Here is an 18,316-nt window from a genome sequence, read left to right as displayed (position 1 = left end):
ATCTTGCTTTGCAAGGTGTGGGGGCACTCTGGAGGGTTCTGAGTGTCCAGTGCCAGAAGGTGACGTCAGAGACCCCTCCTGATAGGTCCATACCTGATAAGGTAGCCAATCCCCCTCTCAGGGCTATTTAGGTTCTCTCTGGTGGGTTATCTTCAGATTCTGCTTGCAAGTTTCCTTCAGGAATCATCTTCAACATCTTTAGCCTCCTCTGACCTCGGATCAGCCGCAGCCTGCTCTAAGAAACGCTGTAACTGCAACAAAGTATCCACAAGAGATACTTTTCTTCAGCAACCTTAGCTCCAAGTCGGCAACTGCAACAGTTTCCATGGTGTGCATGCTCTGAGGACTCCCGGTCTTCATACTGCACCAGAAGGACCGAAGAAATCTCTGTGGAGTGACGGAGGCACTCCCCTGTTCCAAGCAGGTACCTTCCAAGACGACGACCAGTACCCTTGGACTCCTCTCACAGCGACGAGCGTGCTCCTAAGGACACAGAGGGTGGACATCATCAACATCCTGAGCTCCTGCTGATGCAATTTAGAGGAGGTAAGACCTTGCCTTCCCAGAGAGCGACAGTACCCCTGTGTACTACGTCTTCTTCACCTCCTGAGGCCTCTGTGCAATATTTGCGAAATTCCTTCATGCACAGCCTCGCCTAGGTCCCCCAGCACTCCATCCTGCGACGCTCAACTTGCTGAGTTGTTCTCCGGCGGCGTCGGACCTTTCTTTGTTGTGCTGCTCAACCGCGTTTTGCACCCTCTTTGTCCCCGGATCCTGCGACTCCCGGGGTGCTGGCTGGCATCCTGAGGGCTCTGTAAAGTGCTGAGAGCCCCCTCTTCCTCCTCACACAGAGTTGAGGCCCTCAGGTCCCTCCTGGGTCCATCCACTGCCATTTTTACGCAAAACGCACTTTTGTCGTAGCCAAGGCTTGTTGGTGACTTCCAACACGAAATCACGCCTGCAACGATCTTCACGTCGTGGTACATCCTTTGCATCATGCAGGAACCTGCTGGCATCTTCCTAGGGTGCATTCCTGCAGTCTTCGACTAACCGGGGACCCTTCTTTTGCACCCTCTTCTGGGTTGGCAGGGGCTCCTGTCCTTCCTGGAACTTCTTTCGACTTATGGACTTGGTCCCCTTCCTTTGCAGGTCTTCAGGTCCAGGAATCCTGCAGTTGTGCTTTGCAGACTTGGTTGGTTGCTGCAAAATCCCAATCACAAGGTGTAGTGTGTCCTAAGGAAACTTGGAGTACTTTACTCATGCTTTTAAGGGCTCTGGGGTGGGGTAATTTACTTACATTTACTGTATTCTTACACTCCCAGCGATTCTACAAACACTACACTTGTCTAGGGGGGAATTCGTGTTTCGCTTTCCACTTTCTTAGTATATGGTTTGTGTTGCTCCTAGACCTATTTTCTCCCATTGCATTCCTATAGCATTTCCTATTGTTTGCATTGTTCTATGACTATTTACTTGTCTAATTTAGGTGTCTAGTGTATATATTGTGTATAATACTGACCACCAGAAGGCGTATTGTCTCTAAGATATTTTTGGTACTGTGTCACCCAAATAAATACCTTTATTTTTGGTAACACTGAGCATTGTCTTTACTTGTGTATGGGCACTGTGTAATTATAAGTGGTATTGCATGAGCTTTGAATGTCTCCTAGTTCAGCCTAAGCTGCTCTGCTACAGCTACCTCTATCAGCCGAAGCTGCTAGAACACTACTACATTTCACTAATAAGCGATAACTGGATCTGGTATAAGGTGTAAGTACCCAAGGTACCCACTACAAACCAGGCCAGCCTCCTACATAGGGGACCACAAAATCTCCAAAATATATTGCTTCTTGGTTATAAATGGTGCAAATATACTCATGGCACTCAGGCAAATCCTGGTAGGCAGACATAGACACCCTAGACGACGACAATTGGTCAGAGGCAGTGCGGGAGGTGGACATTTTAGCACATCTCTGCCTTAGTCAACTAGAGTAGCTACGCAGGGCCTATTATGTGAGGCATCACCTATGGTGCATGGGGAGGTGGGTTCTCTATTATGTCTGCAATGTCATATGGTGGATGGCACTTTCATCCATACTGTGTGGGGCTGCCCTGTACTGGATCATTTCCGGGGGGGGGGGGGGAGGGGTCACTGGCTGCCTCGGTAAGGACCTTTTCCTGGACCATTCCATTGGGACCCAGACTGATACTACATATCACCGACGGACTCAGTGGCAATAGATACAAATGGGCACTTCTTTTCCTGGGCCTAACTATAGCTAAGAGGGACTTAACATAGGTATGGATGTCAGATTGCGCACCCTCTGTAACATTGTGGAATCAGGACCTGGACCATTGCATGGGGCTTGAAATTGCAGTTCTTCAGGCAAGGGGATGCCTGCACAAACACTCAAAAATTTGGCAGAGGTGGGCTGACTACAGTGGCATAGTGCTGGAACCTGTACGCACTTATCATTCCTGCTTGGAAGAAGAGGTTAGATATTACTTTTCCACTTGACATGACCAGGACCATCTGCTGTATAATGTTAATTTCAGGGAATTCAGGGACTGGGAGATAGGTGAGTGTGTAGGTAGTTGGTTGTGCCTGATGTATGTTAATGTTTTAAGTTTATTACTGCATAATGCCTTCTCTAGCCTGTCGGCCCTGTGGCCAGGTCATGTAGAAATAAAATCTGTTTCCTCTCAAAACATAACAACATATCAGGTCTTCCAGAGCCAAGTGCTCTGGATTCTATACTTATTTACCTTCTTCCCACTTGTACATCTCTGTGATGAGAGAGAGTTCCTCTAAAGATACCCAGCTACAAAAGAACAAGAGAGGACAATGAACAGCACTGCAATAATCTAAGGGTGATTATCCAAATTAAGCTTCAATGGAAAGGACCCCCTTTCTGATGACATTCCACGGGATACAACACGTGTTCAGATGTCCGAAGAAATATTTGCCCTAGAACAGAGTAGACCAGAATATTTAGTGATAACAGCCTAGGGAAATCACAACAACCACAACACATGATAAATTCCTCACTTCTTGCCGCCCGTCAAACTTCCCCCGTCGAAAGACCGCGGGGGCCATTTCGACTTTCCCGCTGGGCCGGCAGGCGACTGCCAAAAGAGCGCCCGCCGGCCCAGCGGGAAAGGCCCTGCAACATTGAAGCCGGCTCCAAATGGAAAGCAGACAGTGAAAATCCTGCTGGGGCCCTGTTAGGGGGCCCCACGACACCCGTTCCCGCCATCCTGTTTCTGGCGGTGAAAACCGTCAGAAACAGGCTGGCGGGAAGGGGGTCGGAATCCCCATGGAGGATTCTCCCAGCCGGGGGAAATCTGGCGGGAAACCGCCGGACCCGGCTGGGCAACCGCGGCTTTACAGCCACGGTTGGAATAGCAAAGGAAGCACCGCCAGCCTGTTGGCGGTGCTTCCGTGGTCGTCCGCCAGGGTCAGAATGACCCCCTAAGTCTTTTGTGCTTCCCGTTCTTTTGGATTTATCAAAACACTTTTGGGACACTTCTACCAGTTTACCTACTTATAGGAGCCAAAATGGGGCATGTCTTGTTGCTTGAACTTGGTAGTCATCTGCCGTCAAAGCTCCCATGAGTTGCTGCTAGTGACCCCTGGTAGAATATAGGCGTTAGATGGCAACAAGCCTATTCCCAGTGGGGCTCAGAGTTGGCAGAGAGTCATGCAAGACACTGGGAACCTCAATGTCTCCCCGAGTTCCCCGCCTACCGTCAAAGCCCCCAATTGGAAATATGCTATTTTATAACTTGTAGGTGGAGGTAATGACTCTTGGTGGTTCACCAATGTCACTAGCAGAATCCAGGTCTGTGGTGAGTGTGCACCCAATCCTGAACCACTGCCTACACATCAATGTGATATACTTAGCTGTGGAGTCTTGTCTCTTGGTAAATTGTGTGAATTCTGAAATCAGTGAGGTTAGACCTAAAAGCATTTGTTGCATAGTTGTAGAGGACACAGATTCTGATTGAAATATTCAATACCCGAACAAAGAATGAGACAGGAGTCTGAACATGTGTGAAGGAGAAATGAATGTGTGGTTGTAAGTTATTAGAAGAGTTTATTTATAGACAGTTTTTCCTATGGTTTACTTGAAAATAGCACCAGATGAGCTCAGAAATCGACAAACCATAAGTGGAAGCTTCTAAACAAAGTATTGCAGTTGTTTTTTTTTGCAGTTGAGGCTTCCCTCGGATAGACATGTTTGCATCACAAGTCGACAAAAAAGTGCCTTTTGTACCGTTTTATAGAATAATTCAATTGCCATGATTTTCTGTCAGATGCAGGAGCATTTTTCACGTTTCATTCTGCTTTTCCTCTTTAAGTAGTGCAGACAATGTGTCACTCTTGATACCCTGGACTCAGCCTGGTGATGTGGTACCCAGATCTTGTTTGTGTTTCTCAGTGGCCTTGTTCAGCAGTGCACAATAGGCTGTCACAACTGACATGATTGGTTATACAACCTAGACTTCACACCTTCGATTTACTTACTTGAAACTTGATGGGTTAGCCCTGTCCCGTTACTGCCGTCCTAACAAAGCTACTCTTTATGGTGTTTTTTTAGTAGGTGGTTCCATGAAGAAGAAATAGATCCTTTATGCATGTACTTCCTAATGGGAAGATCCATCCATATTTGCTTGTTTATTTTTTGTTGATCAGGGCGCATTATTTAAGTGCTGTGATATTTAAATGTCTGAAAGGATTGCAGAATAAAATCCCCTAAATCTACTTTGTGATTACAGGTTGGGTCTTGAATTTAGTTCATATATTTCTCATGGGGAATCCTGTTAAAAATCCAGTCAAACCATTTGAAATATTTGTCATGTAAGTCTGCTAGTGGGGTAGCATTGTCAACTTCTCCTTTAGTATCCTCTAGATAGGATCATAAATTGTAAGTAAAGCCCTGAATATTATCTAATGTGATAACTGATTTCTGTCTATCTTAGGTTATGTCACTGCCTTATTTTCATCCTAATCATCATGTGTCTCAAGAGGAAGAAAGATTCACAGGCTTAGTCCTAGAAGAACTAATAACCATCAGTTATTAAGGATAAGGATTTCTGGAAAGACAGCAGTTGTTTTGTAACACAGGAAGGCAACAGGTATAGCCTTGGCCAAGCCCTGCACAGGCACTTCTGTGCACCGGGCTGTCTCTCGCAAACATAGCCCCTTGCCCAGGGACGCAGCTTCCTCCCCCAGCATCTTACTCCTGAAAGCCTAGTGGTCCAGGCCTCAACCTCCAGGACAAATCCCGGTGCAGTCCCTACCACATCACCTAATAGGGAATCCAAGAGTCTGGATGCCTTCAGAAAGAGGCTTTTCTCTTCCACCAGCCTAGCACTCTGGTCCTTGAACACAGAGGTTGGGATACGGTTGCACAAGTGCAGTCAATGGTCTCAGAGGAGGCCAAAGCTACAGCTAATGAGAGAGAGGCAGAAAAGTACACAACCAGATACGGATTGTTTATGACCGACTGGCTGGGCAGAGCTGTTGCTTCCATTGTTGCGCTCCAACTTCACACCTGTCTAATGACACCTTTTTTTTTTTTGCGGGGGTGTCCAGGCATCCCTTATGGACATGCCCTTCTATAGGACTCGCCTTTTTGACGACAAGGCAGATTTGTGCTTGAGCATTTTAAAGACAATAGGGCCCCAGCTAGGTTGTTGGAGCTGCACCCGCATTCCACCTTCTGCCTCTTCTTTGGCTGCGGTCAGGACATCCTTTTTCTCTCAACCACTACAGCCAGCAGGCTTCACAGTCCTTTCATGGCCACGGAGGCGGCTTTCACATACCTCATGGGAACCGGAGCCGTAGGTTGACCCAGTCGGTCACAAAAAAAACCTGACCTCCTCTGAACCCCTGCAGGCACAACCTCAAAGCCTCTTTAATTTGCCCTCTCATAATCATGGGCACCCAGTTTGTGGCTGTATTCAGCACCCCCTGCTCCAGTGGTGGGAAATCACTTCGACAAATGGGTGCTTCAGATTGTCCAGCGGGCTATGCCCTACCTATCTAACAGACCCAGCCACCTTTGCAACTAACCAACAATTGGCTGATGGAGGGCCTCCTCTCGCTCTTGCGACAGGAAGCACTAGCTCTTCTGGCCAAAGGAGCTATCGAGAGGATCCCAGCATCAGAAGTAGGACAGGATTGCCATTCCTGCTATTTTCTGGTCTGAGAAAGGATGGAGTCTTTGTCCTATTCTACACCTACATCCTCACAACTGCTTGCTGAAAAAGGAACAATGTTTGAATGGATGTGCCTGAGTGCGTGTGTGCATGTTCCAGTGTGCATGTTTGTGTGAGTATGTACGAGTGATTGGGGTTGTATGTAGTGAGTGCGTGGATGAGTGAGTGGGGTGCGTGTCTGTATGTGCGTGTACGTGTGTGGGTGCATGCGTGAATGTGCGTGAACGTGTTGGGGTGCTTGTGCCGGTGACAGGAATGGAGATTCCTGTCACTGGCTTCATGACAGCCAGGGTTTTCTTGGCGGGGTGACCGCCACGGAAAGCCTGGTGGTGTGCAACCTCGTAATCCGGACGGCGGCCTGAGTCCTGCCGCCGGATTGGAGGTGGTCACTGCCGGCCACAGCGGTGCAACCTTACCAATGGGCCAGGCGAGGTTGTGGAGGTTTGGCTTCAGCCAAACCCCACAACTCGTAATACGGCAGTCTCTTGACTGCCAGACTTGTAATGAGGGCCTAAATCCCAACACTTCAAGAATACCATTAGATGGTGCAGCAAATAGAATGAAGTAACTCTTATGATTGTGTATCCCTATCATTTCCCCACACATAATGTTCTCCCCTTTGTCTAGGTTTCAAGGAGAAACATAAATATGATGTAGTCACATGCATATCTGTTCTTTTCTGTGATGATCAAAAGGAGGAATTGTGGGTTGTTTGCTTCGGTGATGTGTTGAAAGCAACACCCAGTCCAACAAGTTGAGATTATGATTTCGTGTTATGATTGTATTATGTTCCAGTATGTTGATCTGGGGGATTCCACATTATTTGAGTTTGAGATTTTGAATTGTCCTATACAGTGCTATGAGTATAGGTGTAGTTTTATCAGCATATTGAGATGGTAAGCATAGTTAATAAATTAATAAACATGTTAAAAAAAGTTGAATGTTGGAGTAAGTATAGTGAGTTATGGAACTTGGAACCTGTTGGTGATCTTGCTCGGTGTGCCTGTCCTTTTAGAGAGGGGTGAATGATGTTATGTGAGATACCACAGGATTTGTAGTCCCACTTGATGCACTTTATACTCTGCTTGGAGAAAGCTGGAATTGGGCCTCATGCACAATTGGTTTTCATCGTATAATACCTGCCTAACTCGTCCTGCCTTTTGCCAATGTATGGGGTAAAGCTCAGTCACATTCAGACTTAACATTAATAACAAGAATACTCAGCTGTTTACTCTGAGGTTGGAACAGAAGGTTCAGTCAGTATTACAAAGTGTAATTCAGTACATGGAACAGATAACAGAGACCTAACATGTCTGGTACACTTGCAGGATCCTTCATTTGTTTGTGTCCAGGTATGTTTTATTAGATTGAACCATAAATTGGAGAATGCAGAAAGACTGATTGTCCATGATGCTTCTAAACTGAATAAGTTAGATATTTCGCTGACTTCATTCTAATTTTCAGCAATTTGTTCCTTCGCAGACCAGCTCAGCGGAGACATCGTGGGGTTCGAACATGGACTCGCCACGTGGATATCTTCGAGAAGGATTTTATCTTTGTGCCTGTAAATGAAGAGTAAGTATTGGCGTCCAATTGACAAAAAAGCTAATCAATAATGGAATATGAGAATGGCATTTTCTATTTAGTGCTGTAATCTAGGTGATGTGGAATCAAACAAAGATAAATATAGTAGTAAACTGAGAGGGACTCAAATAGACGTATTTGTGTATTATTTAAATTTTACTCCTCTCTTCTGTGCTGCCAATTATTCTGTTGTGAAGGATTCCGGCATGTTGTCTTCGATATATTGACTAGCAATATAACCACAAACGTCACGACTCAAAGGCTTATAGAGCACAGAAATGTTGATAGGAGATGGTCCACATAGTTCTTTTTAGGGTGAGCCTACCAGTGTAGCTGTCTGGTTGCAAAAGACCTATTGTCAGCTTAGCAGATCGTACAGTGGGCTTAAAGCCTGCTCTTTGCTTACAATTGGTTGGCATTATTGTCACTCTCATTTGCTTGCATCTTATTCAGTAGCTTGCGTTATTCATCTTGTCTGTCCCTCCCATGGAGCATATTCTGCTTAGTTGTGTCCTTCCACTGCTCATTTGTGGAAAATACTTTTTTTTTGCTTAAGCACTTAAGTAGAGTGCATGCCTTTTCCATTTGTCTGCCTGGTATGTCTTTCCCCTACCTGTTGTGTGTGTGTGTGTGTGTCTGTCTGTCTCTCTCTCTCTCTCTCTCTCTCTCTCGTGTTTCCTCCCCTCCACGTTTCTTTCACCCATGAGCTTCTCTCTCCTTCCATTAACCAGCTCCACACAGCTCTCTTGCCTGTGTGCTTCCTTCTCCCTGACTCCACATTGCTCTCTCGCCCGTGTGTTTCTCCCCTGCCTTCATTGCTTTGCCCACCATCCATGGTGCATCCTCCTCATCTGCACCCCCTGAGTTACTTCCAACCACACTCTTTTGGGGGAAAAATGCTCATACTCCTTTATTCCATCCAGATTGGTAAGTAAAAGAGAAAAAGGTGACTGCTTCATTTTGTAAGCAAGCACATGTGTGGTGATGTATTCACTGCTTCCAAAGTATTACAGCCATAGCAGCTACTTCCTAGAACTTTTTTCTTTTTTTCTTTTTAGTCATACAGCAGTGCATCAGGGCTGCTATTAAACAACTCTAAAAACTATTGGCAAAGTCAATAGGCCTTAAAGGCTAGTTCAGTTGGATTTGCCGGTGCTTGTTTTTGTATAAGACATTTAATGCAGTTGCCAGAAATTACAGTTGTACCAGTAGTTTATCTAATGGAGGAGTCCAAAACAGTTGATCCACTTGTTATGGCTTGTGTTTTGTCTAAGTTACTTCAAACAACTAGCTTTCTAGAATGGTGTTGTGGCTCACATGGAAAAAAAGGTATCATAATGAGTTTTCTTTTCCAGAACCCAATTTATTTGATTGCTCTCTTAATTTTATGGAGTAAATTAATCTGCAATATTATACCATACTATTGATTGTTTTTCAGAAATTAGCAGAAAGCAACAGTCAGATATTTTCATCCAAGAATCTTAAGTATCAAAGGGTGATTTTAATTTTGATATATAAAATATTTCTTTTCAAATCATACCCAGCCAAAAGGATTGACAGAAAAGGAATTAATCAACAATTTGTTAATTAACTGATTTTCTGTACATCCTCTGGTTACACGGTTCCTACGTGTTTGGTAGGACTGTGTATTACATCAACAAGAACTTCACAGTAGAGATTTAAGGCCTGATTTAGATCTTGGCGAATGGGTTACTCAGTCACAAGGGTGACGAATATCCTGTCTGCCAAAATCTAAATCCCATTAGATATAATGGGATTTACATTTCGGGGGACGCGATATATGTCATCATTGTGAAGGAGTAACCCATCCGCCGAGGTCTAAATCAGGCCTTTAGTCTACAAATATCATCTGTAAATGTTGGTTTGTTTTGGCTTGGTCAAAGTACAACATCTAAACCCCTAACCTGACCAGGATAATAGATGTTGTTGGTAACCTCAAATATGACCACTCTGATTCCCAAGGAATTTGTGGAAATAGATGTAACCCTTTCGTTCATTACTTTCGCTTGCCAGGGTATCAACAAGAAAGATATGAAAATAAATGTTCAAATATTTATTGAAGAGATTGTATTCTTGTAATAAAGACGTGAGCTGCGCTGATTAAGCAGATGAGACACATTGTTGTAATAAGCAACCCTAGAATGGTGAAAAATGCAAACAATTCAACTATGTTAACTGTTACTAATGTTACTTTACTCATATTTATCACTCATACCTATACTAAAGAGAGCATAGCGGGAGTATCCTCTGCCAGACATGTTGGGATGGTCTTAGTAGCATACCTTGTTATGTGTCAGGAAGCCAGTTTCAGTGCATTCACAAATGCATCCGTCTAGGTGTACAGGCTATCTTCCTTCTCAGGACAAAGGTCGTAGTCAGAAGGGCTGCATCTCAGTTACAGTGCGCAGCGGTTCCATGTGACCTCCGCATGAAGTGCTCTTTGCACCGAGTGCAGCATGGATGCTGTTCATATAATAAAACACTTCCCTTATCATGCTGTGGCAGAGGTACAGAACAGTTCATTAATGTCAGTTCAGTTCATTTAATCTTTATTCGGTTATAAAATAATATAAATGTACACTTAAAACCAAACACATTTTAAAAGGACACAATAAAGCTTCCCATAACTTAAAAATTAAAACCGGAAATCCACACCACTCATACATCATGGACAATACCTAGGCAGATTAAAAATTTGAAATCTTCTTCCAGGACAGCACACCCTTCAGAAAGAAGGAAACAGCCAGCACCACTGCCTGATCCTTAAACATTTGCAAATACAGAAATGCTGGCCGAAATTGCAGAACAACCCTGGACTTCAAGACTGTCATCAAATCATAATAGTTGCAAAATAAGACAAAATGCTCCAGAGTCTGAGGTGAGCGACCATCACAGGGGCACACTAGGGTCTTACTTGGATCAAACTGACTAGAGAAAAACAAATATAGGCACATTTTGAACCCAACCGAAACATGGTTAAAAGGATCTGTCCCATTCGTGCCTTGCAGAGCTAAGATAGAGCTCAGTTTCCAGCCGTTGTATTCAGCAGCAATAAAGAGCGCATAGCGGGTTTACCAAGAGTCTTGTGTTCCCTTTCTTCTCTTGCATGGTTCAAAAATAGATCCCTGATTGTCCTTCTGTCCTTCTTGGTTATACACAGAGGGTTACTGAGCAAATCAGGGCGACCCAGAGACTGAGCCACAGACATGACATACTTTAGCCATGGGATCTTCTGACCATGCACACACCCAAGACGGTCCTCAAAAACATCCCTAATAAAGGCCAGATCCTCGCCACCCTGCACTCTCCACACCACACTGAAATCCACAACTAGATTTGAATGATCCACAACATAATCCAAACCCAGTTCCTTATGCACGAAGAACGTGGGACTTGAAGGGCCCACACCAAACAGTCTCCTACAAAAATGATTCTCTTCTTTCTGAATGACCCTTCAATTACAGATCCCCCAAGTAGCAGCTCCATACAGCAACATAGGGAGACACTTCATTTTGTATATCTGTAGGATAGGGAAAATGGGTTTGCTGCCTGTCGTGAAAGCTAATTTAAACAAAGCACTGCAGGCCTGGCTAAAGCGGGTGCAGCTATTAGAAAGACGAGGCTGCCAAGTTCCTAGTTGGTCAAAAGTAACCCCCATCATAGGAGAATGACGACACCCTAGTTACAGTCCTCCCCTTGATAGCTATGGATCTAGTTTTAGCATGCTGCTTCCCACATACCATATAATGGGTTTTTGAGATGTTCGTATCCAAGCCTAGCTCATCCATAAATCTAACAAATAGATCCACAAGCTTATTGAGGCCATTTGCAGTGTAGGCGAGAAACATGTGTGACTCGCATACCACAAAGAAGGTACGTAGGTGGACTTTACTTTGGGCAGATCTTTCACAATCGCAACCAAGTAACATTTGAGATCGTTGATATATATTAGAAAAGTGATGGGTGCCATCAAACAGCCTTGTCTGACCCCACATGGAAGGCTAAAAGAATTGGTACACCACCAATCCGTCCCGTATCTAAAGGAGGCATTGACATCTGGTAACCCAAGGGCCGCTAGAGTTTGGACATGATTACCCATTAGATTCAAACACTGTTTCAAGGTACCTTTTCTTTCCTTAAATTCATACTGAGTGGGACAGAGAATGTTATTGGTACTGTCCAGTCTTCTATATGCTGTAGAATGGTGCACCCCAATACCTTTACAACTGAATCTAACAAAGAAATAGGTTGGTAACACCTGGGTTTTTGACGATTTTCCTCTTTAAAAATCGGGAATATTATTGCAGATTTCCAGGAGGAGGAAATGTTAACCTGGGCGGCCGCATCCAGTGCATTTGGTAAAACAGGGACGCAGACGCAGTCGCAGACCTCAGCCTTATAAAGGTCCAAAGGAATCCAGTCCAGGTCAGGAGCTTTGTTGGAAAGGCTGGCTAAGATAGCTGCTTGAACCTTGGTCACCTCTAAACTAATCTTCAGTGGGAAAAACTGATCCTTCTCCTCAGCAATCACAGATACACCCTCATTTAGTGCATAGGCCTTCCGGAAATGGGACACACTGATCAGGGGGTAATGGAGGAACCAATATCGCCAGGCGCAGCCACACAAAGCTGCTTCCCATTGACATTGGACCAAACTTTTCTGGAATCCCCCGATTTACAGGTAGAAATTAATCGCTCCCAGGATGCTCCTTTAAGGGCTGTTTTCCATTCACTGTTGGCAATCTTATAGATCACCCTTGCTGCAGCAATGTCAGTCTTATGCTGGAGTTGGAATTTAAAGCCTCATGAAGCTGCCTGTTTGTCACCCTGAAAACCTTATTAAACCAGCCAGTATGAACATCCCTCCAATGTCCAGACTTTTATTGAATGATGGCATTTATAGAATTATTTAGAACATGGAAAGCATCCAAAACACAAAAAGGAGTTGAATCAGAGGATAATAAGGGTTCTTAAATAATAGCTTGATAGGACTTAATTATAGCTGCTGATAGGCTCGGAATAGGAAGCCTATGCCATTTTGCCCTCAAGCCCTTATCTTGGGGGATAAAATCATTGGGGCCTAGAACAGAATTAGACCTGCCACTCGCCAGTATTGCCACCCTTACTTCAATAGGATTATGATCGCAAACGCAAGTCTCATGAACAAACCCTGGGCTAACCAAACACATAGTCTATGATTTCCCCACCTACCCCTACCAACAAAAGTGGGATGTTGGTAGGCCCCATAGCTATCATATTGCATAGACCTCATGTCCCAAAGCATTAAACAATCTTCTCCCCCTGTGGTCAGATGATAGCTGGCAAAAGGGAACATCTTCATCCAGAAAAGACGTTGTTAGCGATTTGATTGACGCCTAACTTTGCATTAAAATCACTCCCCAATACAACATTAAAACACTTGAGATGGCTGAGGGATCTAACTTCAAGAACTGATAGAACTTGGAATAAGACCTCGATTCGACACCCAGGATCCCTGAATGAGTTTTAGAAATGAAGTACAAAAAATGAATCTCTTGAGACAACCACACATAGAATCTGGATCCTGTTGTGTCTAAATGGGATGGGAATAAGCCTTAATTTTAGAACTGCGAACCATATTGGACAACCCCCCATGTGCTGTTTTGCGAGGGATGGGAGTTGCTGCAATACAAAAAAACACTCAAAACTATCCCAGGTAATCAGTTCTTGACTTCAGGTCTCCTGTAACATGACCATATCAAACTTAGTGACAAAATTAAACCATTCAGGATCCTGGCACTTTGCTCTGACACCAGCCACATTCTAGTACAGGACCCTTAAGGTGGATTTCAAATACAGTTTTGGCCCAGTCCCAGCCAGAGTTTTAAGGGATGAGGGTGGCGGTAGCCTACTAGCTAAAAGCTTAGGGGATGAAACAGGAATAACAAGTAGTCAGTCATTTTGGTCAAGGGATGATGAGGAAAATCTGTTAGATGTGGACCCTTCAAAATGGTCCAAGGACTGCAAGTCCGTAGATATTGAAGTTAAGGGCTTGGAATGTAAATACCTATAGAAAAAAAACAGGAGGGAGGATTCTCATTCACATATCTCTGGCATAAGGTAATGCCGCACTACAGACCAGTCGTCTAGCCAGTGAATTACAGTTGATTACTCTACAGTCTCCTGTAAGGTTTTTAGCCACTGGACCCACCCAACCCTCCCTCCTTACAAACAATGTCATGATATTCCCTAATATTAAAATTTGTATTTTGACAAAACCAGTGGTGGACCTTATTCTTTAACTGGGAACTGGATTCACAGTCAATATTGCTAATTTGCTTGATTTCAGTCAGAATCGCCACATAGGGACTGCAGTCCGGTGGCAAATTTAGAGTGACTGCAGTTAGATGGCAAATTTAGAGTGGGTAGCACATTGTCTGACGTATGCCCCATCCCCCGCTCCCCAATGACCCCTCTGTTTGACAGTACAACGTGCTCAGCAAGGGGACCCGCTCCGTCATGGTTTGCAGTCAAGGAGGCCACTTCAGTTGGTGCATTGGACAGAGTAACAATCAAACTAGTTAAAGAGGGGCCAGCAGCGGAACAAGCAGGACACTCACTTTGAAGGTATGCTTGAGCTGGCGGTTGGGTCTAGGCTCAGCGATCTGACAACCTGTAGAGGAAGGGGTGCCATTGCTCATGGTTATGGAAGTGATGGAGTTTGTTAGAGTCAAAGCTCATTAACGTGTCTAGAACAAAAGAGTTGTGTCCGACCACAGAAAAATAAAACAAGGGTGTTGTGTTCTGATTGTACGACCCTGGCACTAAATGTTCCACCAAATTACCTGCAGATAATGCAGTATACCGGGCCATACTTCGCAATTATCCCAATCTGATTACAATAGTCTGAAAAACACATATTACTTCTACAAATGCCTTAGCTGAGAATTCCTCAAAGGAGCTGTACAAAGCAATAAACAGCTTTTTGAAACCCTGTGCCTGTGCTTCCACCACTCCGGCATCCCAGAACCTTTGTGACTTTCTTGTCGACTTTTGTGAAAGTAAAATTAATATAATCTGTAAGAGCTTTCTAATATGCCTAGAACAACCAGACATGGCACTGGATCTGAGTCAGTCTCACCCAGGTGCCATAGCTACTTTGGAGAATTTTGAACACTGTTCAGTGGAACAGGTGCAGAGGATGCTAACTTTGGCAAAATCAGACTCCCCATTGGATCTTTGTCCACCTAGGTTACCGTCCAGTCTAACTACCTACCTAACTCCTTCGGTAAAGACTCTTTGATCTTTGGTTAACTTCTGCCAAAGTACCAGATTGGAAGTGTGTGCAAGTATCGCCACTTAAAAAGCCCTCTACCAATCCTGAAGAGCTCACAAATTATAGACCCATCTCGCTACTGCCTCTGCTCTCAAAAACCCTAGAAAGCCATATAAATAAACAACTAACATCCTTTCTAGAGGAGCGTAAGATTCTAGATCCACCACAGTCAGGCTTTTGAGCACTACACAGAAATGTGACAGCATTGGTGGCAGTCACTGATAGCATCTGACTGTCTCTTGATGCAGGAACTCTATTTATGTTGGTCTTGCTGGACTTACCTGTTCCGTTTGACACAGTCTCCCACTCCATTCTTGTCCGCAGGTTACATGGAACAGGCATCTATGGCACGGCATTACCGTGGCTTAGGAACTTCCTTGACAACTGCTCCCAACAAGTTTGTCTGGGACTGTTTACATCAAGAAAGATACTCTCTAACAAAGGAGTCCCTCAGGGCTGATGCCTGAGCCCAACCCTATTTAACATTTATGTTACACCCATGGCCCATGTTATGAGATCTTGCGGTGTGGAGGTCGTGTCATGCACTGATGACACTCCGCTTCCCATTTCCTTTGGGCCTGACCCAGATCTGGTGAAAAACCAATTTAAGTACTGTATGAGGGAAACTGCTAGCTGGATGATCAATAACTGTCTCCAGCTAAGTAATGAGAAATCGGAGATCATACGGTTTGGCAAGGCACATGACCTTTGGTCAGTCGATCGGTGGCCCTCTGATCTTGGGCCACCCCGCCCCTCACCCTCCCAACTAAACTAGTGATGAGAAACTTAGGAATGAATCTAGCACTGTCTGTGAGAGACCAGGTAAACTGCACATGTGGTACCTGCTTTGCCACAAGACTGCTAATTTTTTTTTATTCTTGGTTACCTTCTACCTCCAGAAAAACCCTGGCCCAGGCGCTGATAACTAGTTGCCTGAATTATGGAAATGTGTTGCTAGTCGCAGCAAATGCAGAACACTGCTGCCCGACTGAATTGTAATTTACCAGCTCTGTCACATTTGGCTCCCATTTTAAAAGAATTGCACTGGTTGTCCATAAAAAAAGTGCAATTTTTAATCTCTGTTGCTTGACACACAAGGCCCTGTATCGGGCCTAGCCCACGTACCTGCATCAAAAACTGGGCTATTATCTACCTTCCAGAGAGCTAAGATCCTCTAATTAAGCTTTGCTGCCGATCCCTCGCATTTGGACTTTTAGCGGCAGACCTTTCTCATATCTAGCCACATACCATTGGAACAACCTCCCTTTCTACATTCACACCTGCCCCAATTTCAGGAACTTTAATAAGCGACTTAAAACTTGGTTGTTCTAGACAGTTTTCCTACACCTACACATCGAAGCACCAAGATACTCCTCTGGGAGTGATGTGTGCGCAATACCCAGTACTAAAGTAAAGGACAGGATTGAATTTTATTTTGGTGATAATGGACTCTATTTCAGTTGCTCCCATATTTGTGAGTGCTTTAGTTACATTATTTCCCAGGTATTTGCAGCTTGAATTTGTCCATTTAAAGTGGTGGGTGAGGGTTATGGCTTCACATTATCCCCAATTAATTTTATGTCCCAAGAATTTTGAAAAATTCTAATGTATGGATATCTGTGGGTTAGATAGTGTGAGAAGAACATAATCAGTCGCATAAAAAAATGCCTTGTGCTTCATGAGGGTGGAGGTTCCCTTTTTGTCAGTGTTGGTTCTGGGTTCTAGTGCTAGAATGAACAACAAGGGAGAAAGGTGGCATCCCTGCCAAGCCCCTCTCTGAATCTTGAAGGCTGAAGACAAGTGTCCATTGCACCCTACAATCGTTAATGGGGCAGTGTAAAGTCATCTTATAGCACTTACAAACGTGTCTCCCAGGCCAATGTGTCAGGACCTTGAACAGATAAGTTCATTCTAACCTATTGAACGCTTTCTCTGCATCCAGTGAAAGTTATACTTTGTCCGTTTTGAAAATGTTTTCTTGATAGAGTATGCGGGCCAGCGATCCCAAGTGGGATGTTGATGAGCGGCATGGTATAAAGCCTACTTGATCACGATGGCTTAGGATAAGTATTACTTGTTTCAGGCATTTAGCCAACATTGTTGCCAGGATTTTCGTGTCTGTGTTCTGTAATGAGCTTGGCCTGTAGCTGGCAGATTCTAACTAGTCTTTCTCAGGTTCTAATAAGAGAGTTATCTTGGCTCTATTCATGTCATAAGGTGGTGAGACACTTTCTTATTTTGTTTAACTATTTACATAAAAGGGGCTAGCCAGGGGCTTAGCTTGGTCAGTAGGATTGGGAGGGGGAGCTTCAGATAGATTTCCCAAGAATCACACTGGAATATCTTGATAAAACACAATATATGAGAGGCAGGACATGAGGGTGGCGTAAGGGGCAGTGGAAAGAGAGAGGAGAGCATATTGTTGGGAGCACTTAAAACACAACATTTTTCAAACTAATCAACAATTTGTAAGGCTTTCAAGACAAACGAGTGAGTGAGTGTGTGTGTCTTTGCCAATATAGACATGTAAAATCCCAGGTGAAATCCGACAGACACTTGACTATACCTCAATGGAAAGCCCTTGTACCCAACTATTTACAACAGAATAATTTTTTAGGGGGTTGTAACACCCCAAATATAACCCCCCCCCCTTGAAGCTGCACCCCTGGGGCTAGCTACTGCTTGTCAATCCTATAACTTTCCTCTGGATGCCCGTCTAATCATGGGTCTTTGTTGTACTGTAGGTCATCAATGACATGCGTTATTTCGTCTACAGTAATATCTTGGCTAAGGGCATCTATCTGAGCTGATGTCAGCATGGGCCATGAGTGTGCCAAACAGTCATCAGCTGCTGAGGTGGTTTGTAGATATTCTATTGTATATGGTTTATCGTGATATTCTCCGAATGAGTTAAGGATATCTAATGGGTGTACAACGATCAGACTTGTTGTATTGTGTATGTCTAGGATAATGTGCTTGGTTTCTTACTGTCTTTTCACCTCTTTTGTAATGTCATTATTTTAATCTGAATAACGCATTTTAGTATTAAACGTATAGAGTTGATTGAGCTCCAATTTGACCTGTAGCTGATAATGTAGGTCAGTGGTACAGTCAGTGCTTTCTTAGGTTTTGATAAGGACAGCTATTGTCTTCCAGCCCAGTCTTTCAACCC

The 18,316-nt window shown here is 44.2% G+C and overlaps 1 protein-coding gene across 2 annotated transcripts in view; it reads left to right on the top strand.

Moving 5' to 3' along the window:
• Positions 1-18,316, top strand: part of SENP7 (SUMO specific peptidase 7) — a 790,555-nt gene that overhangs the window by 478,221 nt on the left and 294,018 nt on the right. For both annotated transcript variants that reach the window (XM_069204850.1, XM_069204851.1), the window contains exon 16: positions 7,708-7,800. In XM_069204850.1, coding sequence (XP_069060951.1) covers positions 7,708-7,800 — 93 coding nt within the window. The remainder of the gene's footprint in view (positions 1-7,707; positions 7,801-18,316) is intronic.

The sequence above is a fragment of the Pleurodeles waltl genome, chromosome 8 (assembly GCF_031143425.1).
Source record: "Pleurodeles waltl isolate 20211129_DDA chromosome 8, aPleWal1.hap1.20221129, whole genome shotgun sequence".
Taxonomy (NCBI): Eukaryota; Metazoa; Chordata; class Amphibia; order Caudata; family Salamandridae; genus Pleurodeles; species Pleurodeles waltl.
Note: the sequence above shows the minus strand (reverse complement) of the source record. Positions and strands in the feature narration are given on the sequence as shown.